Genomic DNA, 17565 nt, shown 5'->3' with positions numbered 1-17565 from the left:
TGATCGAATCAGAAATGAGGAGATCCGTAGACGAACTAAAGTCACCGACATAGCCCACCGGATTAGCAAGCTGAAGTGGCAATGGGCAGGCCACATTGCGCGCAGAGAAGATGGCCGATGGGGTCGAAAAGTGCTCGAGTGGAGACCACGGACTAGCAAGCGCAGCGTAGGACGTCCACCCACAAGATGGACGGACGACCTTGTTAAGGCCGCCGGAAGACGCTGGATGCGGATCGCTTCCAACCGGTACGAATGGAGGTCCAAGGGGGAGGCCTATGTTCAGCAGTGGACGTCTTATGGCTGAGATGATGAAGCGCCACTTGCACCATCACACTAACCCGGGGTTAACCGGTTAACCCTTTACCAAGCTGACATTTCAAAAATGAAATGACAATCGAATGTCGGTCTTACTCATCGAAAATAGAACACATGTTTGAAGTGCCGTATGTGGGAAATATGCAACCCTTAGGGCCACTTGCACCATTCGACTAACACGGGGTTCACCGGTTAAACATTGAGTTACCATGGTTACCAGTACATTTTGACACTGGATTAACGGTTTAACCGCTTAACCCCAGGTTAGTGAGCAGGTGCAAGTGGCCCTTAGCTTGGTAAAGAGTTAAACCGTTAACTCACTGTGAAATTGTACTGGTAACCATGGTAACTCCAGGTTTAACCGGTTAACCCCGTGGGATGGTGCACGTGGCGCTAACTGTTACATTAAACCATATTAAACGTAACTATACCACGAAATGGATAATTCAGCAAAATGACGACTTGGTAGCAAGCGCTGGTTTTCTGTAAGGCTGGGCCCGTAGTCCTCAATTGATTATATTAGCTTAAAAAGGTGGCTAATGGCTATCTTTTGAAACCTCTCTTTTTTAGGGTTCCGTACCTCAAAAGGAAAAAACGGAACCCTTATAGGATCACTCGTGCGTCTGTCTGTCCGTCCGTCTGTCACAGCCAATTTGCTCCGAAACTACTGGACCAATTAAGTTGAAATTTGGTACACATATGTAAGTCTGTGACCCAAAGACGAATATGTAACGTCAACAAATGAGTTTTAAACATAAGGGCTACTTTTGGGGGGTAAAAGATAGAATTTAAAAACAAAGTTTTGCAAACTATGTCGTGTTACATATCAAAATTCTCACAATGAGCTCTTTGCTCATTGTGAGAATCTCAAATATATTTTTTTTATAAATTTACAATAAAAAATTTAGAAGTTAACCAAGAAATAAGACAAAAAATGACCATTCCCCCCCCTCTATCTCCGAAACTACAGGGTCTAAAATTCTGAAAAAATTACTCATAATAGTCCTTTACCTAACGATGACAGGAAAACCTGTTAGAAATCTACAGTCAAGCGTGAGTCGGATTTAAGAATAAAAATGTGGTTTAGGTTTTTTAGGGACACAGCCGCAATGGTTTAAGTGAAACGTGATGTAGACAGCTATTTGCGAAGGCCCTAGGCCGATATCCGCATAAGGCCGAAGGCCCGAAGCGTCCCGAAGAGGCGTGCCATTCCGACTCACGCTTGAAGCTAACTTCAAGCATGAGTCGGAATGACGACAAAAAATGCGACTATAGTTAGACCGTAAAAAGTCTGCAGCGATTTTGATAGCCCACGCAGTGCAAGTGTCATATTAAACGTCAAACTTCTATGAAATTATGACGTATTAATAACACTTAGGTACACCGCGTGGGCTATCATATCCGCTGCAGACTTTTATTGGTGTGACTATAGGCTGTATCTGGCACACAGCCGCATTGGTACAAGTGTAGTACTGATTGATTAGGTTACTATTGTTACGTGTTTTAAAAAGCACTAAACAGGGTGGACGCTCCGAGCTATCAGCCCTAGGCGGAGCTCGGTCTTCAGTCTTCGCATTTGGACACCTTGTACTACTTTTCGGCATTTAACCTTCCTATCTAAGCTACTTTGCATAGTTGCAGAGATAATATAAGCCACCACGCCAGAAAACTTCATGTTACATCTGGTTTTTGATTGACCCATTCGGGTTTTTCAAGACGTTTCACTCACGTCACGTTTGATGTACAAAAAAAAATTGTTGAAAATTGTGTGATGTACGGAACCCTTGAAACGCGAGTCCGAACTCGCACTTGACCAGTTTTTTTTTGTAATGGTTATCTTTTTCGAATCCTATACCAGAGCAAGTGACGCCGCAACAGAAAACTTCGTCACGAAAATGTTTTTTTAGTATTTAAGATTTTTATTATTGTATATATATGTTAGTTTGTAAGGTATGTATCTATGGGCCTTAGTAGCCTGAAAATCAATGCTTTGATTAGATTGATTGATTTGATTTGACATACTAGTACTTTACATGTAGAGCTGCCACCACGAATCTGACTATAACTTTGCTTCCGTTGCAGACATGGTAAACAGGGTGATACCATACGAGGAGCGGGACAGCATCATGCAGAAATTTGTGGACGAGCTGGAAGACTGGAAGGAGAAACAACAGGAGCTGTATAAGTTGCAGGTTATTGCTCTTTTACCGTGTATAGTTTCATTACACTATAGGGACCGTGCGCGTTGGAGGGTCTGCCATCTTGTGGCCTGAAGCGGAAACATGTATGCACATGTACATTGCCAAAGCAAGTGCTACCATCTACTGTTCTCGTCAGTACCTATCCTTGTGCATAGTAGGTTCTGCCATCTTGTGGGCTACATCGGAAGCCTGAACGACACATTAACGCCTCGCGCCAAAAATCTGACGGCTCCTATGCTGCCCCCTATAGTTCATGCACGGGGCCTATAACTATATTATTTTTTAAACTCGTTGGGTATGCTGACAGGTGTCATATAAAATTTTTAGGAATTTGGCGTTTATTAGGTTATAAATTATATCGAGCTGACACCTGTCACCTTACCCTTCGAGCTTGAAAAATACTATATGTATCTTTGCGGCCGAGAAAGCCTTTCAAAAATTTGGTGGGGTTATCTCGCGGCACAGAATAAATAATAGTACTAGGTACAGAAGACTCACTCCCTAACAAAACGCGTCTGTTACGATCAGCACAGATATGGCCGCTAGGTGGCGACAGCGCCACGCGCGGCTAATGGCAAACCCCAAAATTGGGGCCGAACGGATGTACTTTTAGCTACCTGTAGCAAAGCGACGAAATCGCGGAGTGAGCCACGCCTGCTCGCGGTGAAATAGGGTATTGAATCCATTTGGGGCAATAAATGAAAAGCAATGAGTTCTGTCAATCGTTACGCGAAGGGTTGAATTGGATCAATTCGTAGCGATTCCCACTGATATTATAAATGCGAATATGTCTGTCAGTCTGTCTGCTACTTCTTTACGCTGCTGAACCAGTTTAGATGAAATTTTGTATGAACATTGTTTGCGTCCCGGGAAAGGAATTAAGCATAGTTTTTATCAAGGAAATATTCTACGTAGGCTGGCGGAAGCTAGTTTGCTGTGCCTTCTGATTTAATTATATATTTTGTCAGTTATGGGCATTTTCACTTAAACGTGTACCATTTAATTTTTTTTCATAAATCCATTAACTTTTGGGTTATTTCTACTAATCGTGATTCTGAGTCTAAATAACCCAAAAGTTCATAATTTTTCAAAATAAGTAAATGGTAATTTTTTTTCTGAAAACCCCTACATATGTATGAAGTAGTTAAGGTGCTAAATTCCAAAAATGTATCATCATCATCATATCAGCCAAAGAGTGCCACAATGACCGGTCTTGCGCCACCCGCATCCAGCGGACTCCCGCGACCTTCACCAGGTCATCAGTCCACTTTGTGGGGGGTCTACCCACGCTGCGCCTTCCGGTACGTGGTCGCCATTCGAGAACCTTTCCGCCCCAACGGCCATCGGTTCTACGGGCAATGCCCCAAATGCTCGTGAACCATGCTGTAATTTAATTGTAATTATAATATTTCAGTTGCAACGCAAAGAAGAATACCACCTCGATCTCCTCTCCCGCGAGTGGACCAAGAAGCGTACCGAGCTGGAAACCAAACTGAGCCGCGGCATCGAGCAGTGTCGCCACCTCGCGGCCGACCTGGCGCGCGCCACCGACGACTTCCGGCTGCGAGGGTACCGGAACACAGAGAGGGAGAAGAAGGTTACTTACTCCTATAGTCTGTATCTTTAGGTATTTAAAAAACCGGGCAAGTGCGAGTCAGACTCGCGCACGAAGGGTTCCGTACCATAATGCAAAAAAAGGCAAAAAAAAGGTCACCCATCCAAGTACTGACCCCGCCCGACGTTGCTTAACTTCGGTCGAAAATCACGTTTGTTGTATGGGAGCCCCACTTAAATCTTTATTTTATTCTGTTTTTAGTATTTGTTGTTATAGCGGCAACAGAAATACATCATCTGTGAAAATTTCAACTGTCTAGCTATCACGGTTCGTGTGACACAGCCTGGTGACAGACGGACGGACGGACAGCAGAGTCTTAGTAATAGGGTCCCGTTTTACCCTTTGGGTACGGAACCCTAAAAAGAGAAAACAAAATCTTATTTCAACCAAATAAAAGAAAAGGTTCAGGTCGTGTCATACCAGAGGGTTAAGGAGTTGGCAGAGGACCGGACGAGTTGGAGATTGCTCCACCGACAAGAGCACAGCTCTTAAATATAAAGAAGATAGAAAAGAAACAAAATCTACCTTCAAATGGCTTCTTAAGCCAGTTGAGGGTAGATGAAAACATTACATGATCAAATAATGTAGGTTAAAGTCAGGTCGTTCAGTGACAGATCCAGGTGGTTTTGTATTTGGTTGGTTGATCAATATATGTTTAATTACATGTTTCAGTTTAATACATGGAATGTATTGGTATTCAATTGGTTACCAATGGATGGAAACAATATCCAATGTGTATTTTGTCTTACATTTTGCTTAATGAGAAAGTGAGACGCAATGACATTGTACCAACCATGCATGTCAAAGCGGTGCAGTCAAAAACCTGGTAGTTTCGTAGGTTATTGACAACCACAAACAAACGAAGTTACTAGGAATAGAAAATGTTCTAAGATATCGTTGAAAGATTCAGCAAGGCTTAATTTTTTCAAGAACCAGCCCCAAATGCGTCCAAATCTCATAAGTTTAACTTATAATTTTTCACAGCTTCTAGACGCGAAGAATGCTCTGGAGACCCACTACACGGCGAAGTACCAGGAGCTTAGGGAGGCTTCCCAGAAGATGGAAGACGACATGAACCACCGGCTGAAGCTCAAGGACATGCGCATCGAGGAGCTGGAGACGAGAGTCCAGCAGTTGGAACGACAGCTGGAGACCATGAAGGTATTACACCGTAGGAAGAATACTTTGTAATCTTTCACAGCCTCTAGACACGAAGAATGCTCTGGAGACCCACTACACGGCGAAGTACCAGGAGCTATGAGAGGCTTCCCAGAAGATGGAAGACGACATGAACCACCGGCTGAAGCTCAAGGATATGCGCATCGAGGAGCTGGAGACGAGAGTCCAGCAGTTGGAACGACAGCTGGAGACCATGGAGGTATTACACCGTAGGAAGAAAACTTTGTAATCTTTCACAGCCTCTAGACGCGAAGAATGCTCTGGAGACCCACTACACGGCGAACTACCAGGAGCTAAGAGAGGCTTCCCAGAAGATGGAAGACGACATGAACCACCGGCTGAAGCTCAAGGATATGCGCATCGAGGAGCTGGAGGCGAGAGTCCAGCAGTTGGAACGACAGCTGGAGACCATGAAGGTATCGTAGGAAAGCCAAAAACCTAATTCATACCCGCGTATGCTAAAATGGAATTCAACACTCCATTTGGTCTATTACTACTCCGTTGGCTCAGCGACCCAAAATGAGACTTGGCCTCCGACACAAGACGGCGCCACTTTTCTGGGTCCTGTGCGACCTCTCGCCAATTGTTGACTCCAAGTTCGCGCAGATCCGCTTCCACCATGTCGCACCATCGATATCTGGGGCGTCAGATAGGACGTCTTCCTGCTGGACGGCCCAGGTATGCTCTTTTCACGTTCCGATCTTCATCCATTCTCTCAAGGTGGCCCAACTAACGGAGTCTGTGAGCTTTAGTCTCTCCTTATTGGTCTATTCACCTCTCTTAAATTCAATAAGTTTAAACTCCATGTGGTCACCCTCGAAAAGTGGTACAAATGATTTAATACTATTTATTGGACAAATAGCCAGTGTAGCTTTACTAACTCTGATAGCACCAGTATAATAGGTTTCCCTGTCAATTCTACTAATAACAACAATTTGTTTTTTTATTTTACTTTTATAACCCGGTTGCTAGTCCTTATTTAAGCCAAATCCCATGGAATAAATCGTCTTATTAGAAACGGGAGCAACCTTTGACAGTTGCCAACCCCATTGGCCCCATAGTCTCTCAACGAACATTGTATCGTCTCTTTTTTTCTCAATCCCAAGTAGTTGGTACATCATCTAAAAGCGAAATATCTCATTTTCAGATAAATGCCAAAAATATAGAAAAGGAGTCCGAAAGCAAGTATTCCGGATTGACTAAAGACCAAACGGCCAGCCTTATACAGGAATTGGTATGTATACATACATGAGAGATACTTTTCTAAAATGTGGTAAAAGGGTTATCTTCAATGTCGGTATTATCATACAAATGATCGTTTGCTTCATTGCTACAACTCTAGTCGTTGGAGTTTTCATTTTCAGGGTTTGAATCAGATTTTCGTACTCATTATATGTACTTATATTTACAACAGATCTGAAGATTCGTTATTTTTTCATCCTTACTAACGATTATTCCTACCTTCTCTTCTTCTGGTCTTTTCTGGTGACTTTTTTCTGACAAACAATCTCTAAACTCAACTTTGGAAACAATTACCAATTTCCCATTATTTTTTCTAGCGTTGTCTGGAAGAAAAGTTAGACAGCGCCGTGCAGTCTAAGGCGTTCTTCAAAGAGCAGTGGGGCCGCGCCGTACGGGAGCTACACCTGAACAAGCTCCATACAAGAAGGCAGATGCTCACACAGCTGCGACAGGACAGGAGGCAGCTCGGGGAGATGGGGTTAGAAACAACATCTATTTTAGGATGGTATTCCATCTAATCATCCATTACTTGTAGAATCCAATCCAATATGGTCCAATATCTTGGTCCAATGTTAATTCAAATAAATATTATTCTTAATCATAATCATAATAATCATAATCATTTATTTATTTCTTGAATGCGGTACAATAAAGATGTAAAAAGAAGCGCTGGTGGCCTAGCGGTAAGAGCGTGCGACTTTCAATCCGGAGGTCGCGGGTTCAAACCCCGGCTCGTACCAATGAGTTTTTCGGAACTTATGTACGAAATATCATTTGATATTTGCCAGTCGCTTTTCGGTGAAGGAAAACATCGTGAGGAAACCGGACTAATCCTAATAAGGCCTAGTTTCCCCTCTGGGTTGGAAGGTCAGATGGCAGTCGCTTTCGTAAAAACTAGTGCCTACGTCAAATCATGGGATTAGTTGTCAAGCGGACCCCAGGCTCCCATGAGCCGTGGCAAAATGCCGGGATAACGCCAGGAAGAAGAAGGTACAATAAAGATGTAAAATACAATTTCTGAACAGCACATCCTGCCTGAATAGGCATAGAAATATTGAATATTACCTAAAACTATGACTAGATTCTTATGCCCTACCATGCAGCATGCAAAAATAATACAGTCACGATATTTAAATACTACATTATACTATAAAATATGCGGCATATAGTCTAAATATTCTTTCAATGAGTAAGTAAGTGAGTGAGTGAGTGAGAGTCTTATTCTTCTTAATGTGTATTTGCGTCGCACATTTTGCTTAATGAGGAAGTGAGACGCAATTCATGAATCGTTTGATAACGGTGAAATGACTAGACCGTATAAATAGTCTTTCAACGAACGAAGTTAATGTTTGGGATATTTCTGCTTTTAACGGTAACACACTTTCGATATTAGTTGGAAGTATTCTGATATATGTTATATTTATGGAATTATCGCCTGGCTACACTTAATGATTACACCATGTATAGAGGTACTTTACCTCCCTAGGGCGGGATTAAAGACAATACGTGCCTGTGTAAAAAAATTAAATGGCCATATTTGCTGTAAAATGTGTCGATTTAAAACACTTCCTTCGGCCGCGTTTCGATTTATCGCCACTCGTTGTGAATTCTCTACTTTTCTCACTTGTATCGTAATGTACTAATGTTTTTCAACATTATTAGTTAATATGTTTATTTATATTACAATACAAACTCTTTATTGCACACCATAATCATAGGCCTTTCAGTCTATTGCAGACTATACAAACAGTGTCAGGCAGGGCGGCAACGTTTTTCATGGCTGTATCAGACAATACGGGAGCGGCAACCACGACCGCAAAACTGGCAGGTGTAGTGTGCCCGTGGCGAACAGATGTCGGGCTGATGACGCTTGGCTCGCTTACTTGCGAGTGTCTTAAACCAAGCGTCATCGTGGATTTTACGACCATCGAACACCAGTTTGCGCCACTTATCTCTGTCCTCGGCAAGCTCCTCCCATTTATGAACCGGGATGTTGAAGGAGTTCATGTCTCGCTTGACGCAGTCCTAATATTTCATATTATCTTTCAGACTAGACACAATTCAAGACCAAGACGAGAAGGCCGAGGAGGTGGACATGAAACGGCTAAAAGACGACTTTTACGTCGACATACTCGCCAACATGCCCGTTCTAGAGTCCAATTCTATCATAAGTAAGTGTATGCTCTATACCGGTTTATGGTATGGTATGGAACCTTAGAGCATTTAATAACTGGAGTCGCCTTTAAGAGCTTCCCCACTGCCGAAAAACTTGCACAATCGTGCAAACTTTTGTATGGACTGACATGGCTATTTGTACGTTACGTACAAATCATGTAGAAATAGCAATACATTTGACATCCCTCCGCCGCAAAAATTGGCAGACTGTTTTGTAAAGAAAATGACAGCGAAGATATCTCCAGTTATTTAATGCTCCAAGTAATTAACTATAGTCGGAGTGAACGGCAGTCAAAACTCGACGACGTTTTCTCATTTGTTGAATAACTTTAATAATCTTAGGATGGTATTTCATCTGTCGAATTTCTTTGTACAATGTGTATTACGTTTTAAATTTTGCTTTAATGAGAATAATCAGAGAGTGAGAGGCAATGCCATTGAACAAAGAAATTGGACAGGTGGAATACCACCCTTATATAAGTTATATACAATCCATGAATCATTACAACCATCAAAATTAAACTGATACCGTTGTTAAGATATCCCGCTAGATGTCGCTGTTCTTCCGGGAAACTAGATAACGTTTGTTTTATGCCGAAATCGTACCTGTGATGCACAAATGTTTCTCTTCCGCATTTCTCACGATTTTTTCGTGAATATTTTTTCATGGGTCTCCATTGTGAAGTGGTATTACTCATATAATTAAATTCAAATACATACTGAATTATACAGGGTGATTCATGAGACGTGAGCAGGACTAATCCTGCATACTCAGTAACTGATAATTGACCGATCACCGTCGTATTTAGGTGAAACAACCACACTTTTTCCTATTTTTTTTTACTTTTTGGTGAAGGCAAATTTAATTCTCTACAATCATGGTCACCCTACAAGACCTAATTAATAAACATAAAACCTCTTTAACCGTAATGACAGCATTATGATTACGAAGAAAATAAACTGTCAAACTTGAGTGAGATACGAGTTTTCAAAAGTAACCAGACCGTGATGACATTAAATTTGACACAGAATATCGATAGTTTACTATTCTGATTGTAGGGTGACCATGCATGTCGTAAATAAATTAATAACTTTTTTTTTTCAACACGACTAGAAAATTAACGTTAACCTCACTAATACTGATACGAAACAGTTGGTTATAATTTACGAAATGCGCAGTGTTAGTCCTGCTCACGTCTCCTGAATCACCCTGTATACTGTCATAAGTTGAAGGTTACATTATATTTGGAGGCATTATGTAGGTAGGTTAAAATGTACAATTTACAACAATGTGAGGGTGGTATTCCACCTGTCTAATTTCTTTGTACTGTGTATTGTGTCTCACATTTTGCTTAATGAGAGATTGAGACGCAATGACATTGGACCACTATATTGGACAGATGGAATAACACCTTAATTTAGATATAGCAAATATTTAAAAGATGTATCTTTTACAGCTACGACGGGACCAGAGTTGGATATGTTTGACGAAATGAAGTAAGTACTTATACTGTTTTCATTGTAACTTAGGGTGGTATTCCATCTATCCAATTTCTTTGTCCAATGTGTATTGCGTCTCACATTTTGCTTTAAGTAATGAGAGAGAGAGATTAAAGTCACCGACATAGCCCACCGGATTAGCAAGCTGAAGTGGCAATGGGCAGGCCACATTGCACGCAGAGGTCGATGGGGTCGAAAAGTGCTCGAGTCCACCCACTAGATGGACGGACGACCTTGTTAAGACCGCCGGAAGACACTGGATGCGGGTCGCTTCCAACCAGCACGTATGGAGGTCCAAGGGGGAGGCCTATGTTCAGCAGTGGACGTCTTATGGCTGAGATGAATGAGAGAGTGAGACACAATGACATTGGATAGGTGGAATACCATCCTTAGCTCCACTTGCACCATACCACTAACCCGGGGTTAACGGTTAACATTGGAGTTACCATGGTTACCAGTACATTTTGGTACGGGTTAACGGTTTAACCACTAAACCCTGGGGTAGTGGGATGGTGCAAGTGGGCCTTAGGCATTAAAATTTAGTCCCGGGTCCCGGGTGCATTCCCTAATTTTATTGTAGCATAATTCGAATGACAGCAACGTAATGACAGATATCACCTATATCAAGCTAAAGTTAACACAACAAAATGGCAACAAATCATTGTATCTTTTCCTTTTTTCATTATGAACGGACCCGTCTTCGGACTTATTTTCTTTTTGCATCCCATCTAACTTGTAACCTTACCAACCTTAGAACTAAGGCCAACCTTTATTTTTATAGAACCGCGCCAAAGAACCCAACAAACGAGAGACTGTCGCAGTTAATCGCAGAGCGAGACCGCCTCGTCGAGCGTGATAGCCCTGACGAGGATCGCCTGCAGCAGCTGAACCAGGAGATCAGATCTCTCCTGCTCAACTGCGGCTCTTGATACATAGATATAATCACGCCTATTTCCCGGAGGGGTAGGCAGAGACCACGCATTTCCACTTACTAAGATCCTGCCAGCCTAGCAAAGGTTACAATCGCTATCGCTTCGACAGCCAAAAGCATTATATCTCTCTATCACACTTCCATATTAGTGTGACAGTGACAGTTGTGTTTCGATCGCTACGGAGCGTAAGCGATTGGCATCTTGGCTACGCGGCCTGACGTATATACCTCTTTCGCTGCCTTCACTTTCATAACATTCCTCATACACGCTCGCCGGTTTGGCCTTTCTTCAGGATTTCCCCGATCTGATCAGAGAAAGTCCGCCGAGGTCTATCCCTCTCTCTCTTGATAACGTTCAAAATACCGGTAACGTCTTGGCAACGTTTTCAATCAAAAGGGTACATGTCAGTTGTTAATAAGGAGCTATTTCCATAAAGTTTCAATTTAAAATCAACCATATCGACCGAATAAGTGGTACCTTTTATTTGAAAACGTCAAATATATAAGCACTTTTTAAATGATTCAAAATTCTTAATATCTACGCTGCTGAAGTTTGGTTGAAATGTGACGTGTGCGGTGCGTCATAGTGAACCTTGTGGGAATGCACGAAGGTTGATATTGGGCTGCGCTCGTCAGTTGACGTCTTGCGGTGAAAGGGTTTATCAAAGAATAATTGATTTTATTAGATGTATAAAGCTTAACAAATTTGTGCTCCGAATTTAACGTTTAACAATTCTATTACCATAAAAGATAGCGCCGTGTTACTATTTACAATTCTTACTGTAAAGTGCCATCATCCGTAGCTGTGGAACTCGGGGGGCATGGGGGCATTTATTTTAGAATTTACTCATCTTAAATCATTGGTTTCATTATACAAGTACATATAATTATGGGATCTTTAAGCAAATGTTAAAAAATTAGTCCCCATCCCATTACAGATTGGCAAAAAAGAGTAGAAATTTAAGAGTGGCAACACTGTAGTGTCGTTCCTTTCAAACCAACTCATGAAAACGGGACGACACTACAGTGTTGCCACTTTTTAATTTTCTACTCTTGCGAAGCTGTACGATTGTGATTGACAGAAATAATGATTGCACATGGCGCATGTAGCTAGAGTAAGTACAGGAGCCGAGCGGCCGGCCTACTTGTTACTCGCGTGTGCTTTTTACAGGGTGGAATTGACTACTGCAACGCACATTAATATTACACCCGTAATTCTTTATTATATACATGCTAGGTAATTATTATGACATGTGCTCATCGAAACTAGCTCAATTTATTGTTGTTCTTATTTAAATAAAATATATAATTTTTTTTTATATTTACGTGTTTCTTTACATGTATGTACATTACATGTACCACCTAATATACTTACTTTTTGAATTTTGTTGTACCACTGGTTGATCTGTTTAGATCGGTGTATTCCCATTTGTCCGCGCCCCATGTGTCCGCCGCCATATATGAGGCCCACAGGGCCCAGTTTTATAAAGTTACAAGTTACAGGTTACAAGAGTACAGGCTACAGGCACCTGTAATGCACTGTGTACGGCTACAGGTGTTTTATAAATACACATAGATAATTACAGTTGTAAAGCACCACGGTCAATCTCGATTACATGTGAAATTTACAGGTGCGAAGAACATCACTATTTAAAAAAAATGTCTGTCATAGAATTCATAGATACTCTGTGCTCTACTAAATGCTGTTATGGAGTGTACCTTCCATAAATGCTGTGTTATTGTTTGCTGTTAAGTATTGGAAAAATGGCCAGAAATGAAGGAGAAATCGAGTGGTTGAGAGCGGTGTTTGATGCCAAGGATATACTATTCGGGCCATTTTCAGATTCAGATTAAGTTAGATTTAATGAAATATTTACCTAATAAGTAAATAAGTACTGTTTCACATTACAATGTATCGTTTCGGTAGTGGCTCAAAGATAAGTACGCTGTGTATCGAAAATTATGAATAGTACACTTTACCATAATGTGAATGCACTATACTTAAATAAAGAGACGAATGCTAATAAATCAACGACAAATATCGGCACCAATCCCTTTCCGTTTCCTAGTAGATAAAATAAAACGAATCATCAATAAAATCAATATCAAACATATTGTCACTTCATTTCCTATTTACTATATATTTCAGATACATTAACAAAAACTGATAATAAGAAAACGAATAACTTTAATTAAACTTAAGAATTACGAGCAAAAGAGCGAATCAGACACACTACAAGTAGCTGCTGTTGTGCTGTTACAGGACTCAAGACGTATGTCAGTTTTTGTTACAAGTTTACCAATCTACATTTGTAATTTACAATATTTTTATAAAACGCTTGTTCGATTATGAGTTTAAAACTATTAATCTCCCATATTTTCGTCTATGGTTGAGCTACAGGCACTTGTACCTGTAACCTGTAAAATTGTAACACGGTACTTTTATAAAACGCAAATTGTAAAAAACGGAGGAAGTGTTGCCAGTAAACGCCTGTAAACTTGTAACTTGTAACTTTATAAAACTGGGCCTAGGTGGAAATGATTCATATGGATGTACCCTATATTCTTTGGTACCTATTCCCACTGTATCTAGAGGGGACAAACGGGAATACATATTTACTAGCGCTATTGTTAAAGCCATAACAGAATACCGCACCGCAGCGCGACCTTGGTGCGCCGCACCCATAAATGAGAGCGAGAAATAGATATCTGAGATATCTCTTTCGCGATAGTGTGTTACGGCTTTTAGAATGGTACGTGTTCCAAACTTCACTAAACGGCGATACAAATAAAACTTAAATAGAAAATATTAATATCCCTTCCCATTCAGTAACCATTTGGTAACCATCAAAGAATATAAATACTCACTAGGTAACTATCCATGTTTTTCATGTTCGTAGTAAAAAACCCTAGCAAGTGCGAGTCGGACTCGCGCACGAAGGGTTCCGTACAAAAAAAAAAACGGTCACCCATCCAAGTACTGACCACTCCCGAGGTTGCTTAACTTTGGTCAAAAATCACGTTTGTTGTTTGTTGTATCTTTATTTTATTCTGTTTTTACTATTTGTTGTTATAGCGGCAACAGAAATACATCATCTGTGAAAATTTCAACTGTCTAGCTATCACGGTTCGTGAGATACAGCCTGGTGACGGACGGACGGACGGACGGACAGCGAAGTCTTAGTAATAGGGTCCCGTTTTACCCTTTGGGTACGGAACCCTAAAAACTAGTCTTTTTTTCCGAACATTGTCGATAAAAATATTGGCTGGTGTTACAACACTAGCGTTGATCGAGGATTCGTCGAAGTCGACGTTTACGTACTTGCTAGTTGTATGACGTTTGACGTGACGGATGTGTAATACAATAGATTGCGCATAAAAGTAAATTATAAATATTTCCATGTTTTACCCTTAAGAACCAAGAAAGTATGGCTAAAACAAAAGTGACCGGCGCCACTAGCAGGCTAAAGCAAGACTACTTGCGGCTAAAAAACGACCCAGTGCCGTACGTTACTGCGGAACCTGTGCCGTCAAACATTCTGGAGTGGCATTATGTGGTACGAGGACCCGAGAAAAGTCCATACGAAGGTGGTTACTACCATGGGAAAATCATATTTCCCCGGGAGTTTCCGTTTAAGCCGCCGTCGATCTACATGATCACGCCCAACGGCCGCTTCCGAACCAACACACGTCTGTGCCTCAGCATCACGGACTTCCACCCCGACACTTGGAACCCGGCGTGGTCTATCTCAACCATCCTAACGGGCCTGCTAAGTTTCATGCTAGAAAAAACACCCACCTGGGGTTCCATAGAAACATCAGATTACCAGAAACGGTGTATGGCAGCTGAATCTCTGGAAATTAATATAAAAAACAAGATGTTCTGTGAACTATTCCCCGAATTTGTGGAGGAAATTGAACAACAGCTGAAGGAGAGACAGGAAGCTATGTTGCAAGCGGAGGAGGTCCCGGGTAGTGAAAGTGAAGTGATGACAGAGCAACAGTCCAACATGTACTATATTATGACAAATTTGTTTGTTCTTGTGGGTTTCATCTTCCTCGCATATATGGTGAAATACGTCCTAGTCTCTATATCCAATGACTAGACAATTAAATATTGCTAAATTTAATGTAAATATTGTAATTTATTTTGTATATAGGTACTTATTCCACTGAAAGTGTACAATGAATTTCTTTGCATCTGCACATTCACATTCTGTTCAGTGCTCCATGTATTCTATCTCACTGTTGTAATCAATTTGGCTGTTAGCTGTTGCTAATCTAATAGTGGAGCATTCCATGAAATTGTCTACCGTTGTCCCGTACAAACGCGAAGTTTCTGAAGATTTAAAGGTATTAAGAGTTTTCTTTTCTATGACAAATGGTCAAAAATATGCACAGAAAAATAATTGTCTGCTTTAAATGCCGAGAAAAGTCACAACACAGGAAATAAAATGTGTTTGTACGGGACAGCCCGTGGAATGCTCCTAGTGTGCATTACTTTTGTTCCTTGTCTTTTTCGTTCAGCAACTACCTATTCTTAACTTTCTAATTTACTGTTAGAGCTGTTAACTAACGTAATATCTCTATGTTACCTATTTATTAATTGCTTTCATAGTATTCTAGATAGATGCAACCATTTATGAACACAGTTGCACAAACATGAATTAACCCGTGGAGTGCCCTACTGTCACTTGTGTGATAGTAATTAGTATAGGAGTTCCATACTACTGTGATTCTGCGGTGCTCTAAGGGTTAAATTTTAATAGGTACGGCCATGCATCCTTGCATTGCATATGATCTGATGATTTCACTTTGATTGTTTGTGCAAGTAACTATGATTATCTGTAAGATAATTTCATTAGTATCGAAATTGCATTTACTATTCTATCAGATCTTTTACTAAGTATTTACTGTAGAGAAGGATTGCAGTACCTTCACTGCCAGCAGCCTCTTAGTCTTTGGAGGTGGTTTAGACATGCGCAACCTGATTTGTATTTATTACCGCCGCAAAATGTTTACTTGGGATCTGGTACCATATCAGTGTCAGCATGGAAGAGTGACTGGTATTGTCAAAATTAGCTAAATACATTGTAGGTTGAAGGACAGTGAAATCTTGCCGTCGAAAGTGTGGAACTGACTTAGTAGCTGTGATGAAAGCACATAATGTGCAATTTTGCATATAATTTGACAATTTGGCAAATGAAATTTGCAATCCATACTTTTGCCCAGGGATGCTACCAGGAACCAAGACTTATTTATTTTGTGATTAGTTCCCGACTCGCCAAATTCCTGTTTCGTCAGATTCTGACATATTTACGTGAATCTGGCGAATAGGTAACTAATTTCATTTGTTTATTTGATCATGATGAATGGTGAAATGTTTGTGTTGGGTAATTAGCTTGTTAAATAACAATTTAACTAGTAACAATGAATCAATACAACTGAATGTATAATTTTCAGCTGAAAATTTGTAGATAATATTGTTTAAATAAAGCATTGAGTAAAGTGTTGATATTTTTCTATTTTAATGTTGTTTTATTTGAGACTGAATTATTTATGAATAAATTAAAAACCATTAAAATTTGCAAGGTCTGTTTATTTATTACTTTACACATAAGAGGCCAACTGTACCTAGATGCTATTTGCTAACTTGTAACATCATAATAAAGCAGAGAATTATATAATGTCCTATATACATACCGTAACTGGCCACCACGGAATTCAATTAAGCTTATTAATGTGTTCTGTGCTAGCCACCTTAGAATGGCATGTCATCAATAAGGCAAACAAGAGTAGATTCATCTTAAACTAGTGATTGGTAATAATGGAGTCTAGGTTTAGCATTGCAATTCTAATAAACGGTGGACATAATTACGTCCTATTACATTGACGTTTAGATTCCCAGTCAATTCACCACCTATTCATACTACCTACAATACTACAGAAACATGCTACATAATTTGTAAAACAATCCAGCCATACACCATACAAAATATGACTATCCATATTATTCCATATCATACTTACAATATAAATAAATGGTCAAATCTTTTGGAAGGGCCACACAAACCATTCATTGACACTAGGAAATCAAATAGCTACAGAAAATATTAAATTTTACATGTTATATAGAAGACTTATTACTTATACAGTTCCAAGTATATTCATTAATATATTTCTAAATATATAAATCATGGTATTGTGTATGATCTTTTATTTACATATCAAATGTAGGTAAGCTTATTATAGTTATTATATAGTATAAATACGAGAATGACTCTTTATTATATACTAATACTTTTGTTAAAGTAATATGATCTTTATATAGAATTTACTACAATAGATATTTTGCCTTTACTACAATATGTAGATATTTTGCCCAAGGGTGGTATTTCACCTGTCCG

General features: G+C 40.1%; 2 protein-coding genes across 2 annotated transcripts in view; both read left to right on the top strand.

Annotated features, from left to right (window-relative positions):
• LOC134669573 (centrosomal protein of 120 kDa-like) overlaps positions 1 to 12119 on the top strand; it is a 42790-nt gene extending 30671 nt beyond the window's left edge. The window contains exons 13-20 of the mRNA XM_063527225.1: positions 2398 to 2507; positions 3931 to 4113; positions 5116 to 5292; positions 6458 to 6544; positions 6870 to 7030; positions 8602 to 8723; positions 10185 to 10224; positions 11009 to 12119. Coding sequence (XP_063383295.1) covers positions 2398 to 2507; positions 3931 to 4113; positions 5116 to 5292; positions 6458 to 6544; positions 6870 to 7030; positions 8602 to 8723; positions 10185 to 10224; positions 11009 to 11156 — 1028 coding nt within the window. The 3' untranslated portion in view covers positions 11157 to 12119. The remainder of the gene's footprint in view (positions 1 to 2397; positions 2508 to 3930; positions 4114 to 5115; positions 5293 to 6457; positions 6545 to 6869; positions 7031 to 8601; positions 8724 to 10184; positions 10225 to 11008) is intronic.
• A 2364-nt stretch (positions 12120 to 14483) lies between these two features.
• LOC134669569 (ubiquitin-conjugating enzyme E2 J2-like) lies at positions 14484 to 16689 on the top strand. Its single transcript, XM_063527221.1, has one exon. The coding sequence runs from the start codon at positions 14587 to 14589 to the stop codon at positions 15262 to 15264; it is 678 nt and encodes a 225-aa protein (XP_063383291.1). The 5' UTR covers positions 14484 to 14586; the 3' UTR covers positions 15265 to 16689.
• The last annotated feature ends 876 nt before the right edge of the window (positions 16690 to 17565 follow it).

Source organism: Cydia fagiglandana, chromosome 12 (assembly GCF_963556715.1).
Source record: "Cydia fagiglandana chromosome 12, ilCydFagi1.1, whole genome shotgun sequence".
NCBI lineage: Eukaryota > Metazoa > Arthropoda > Insecta > Lepidoptera > Tortricidae > Cydia > Cydia fagiglandana.
This window is presented reverse-complemented; position numbering and strand designations above follow the sequence as displayed.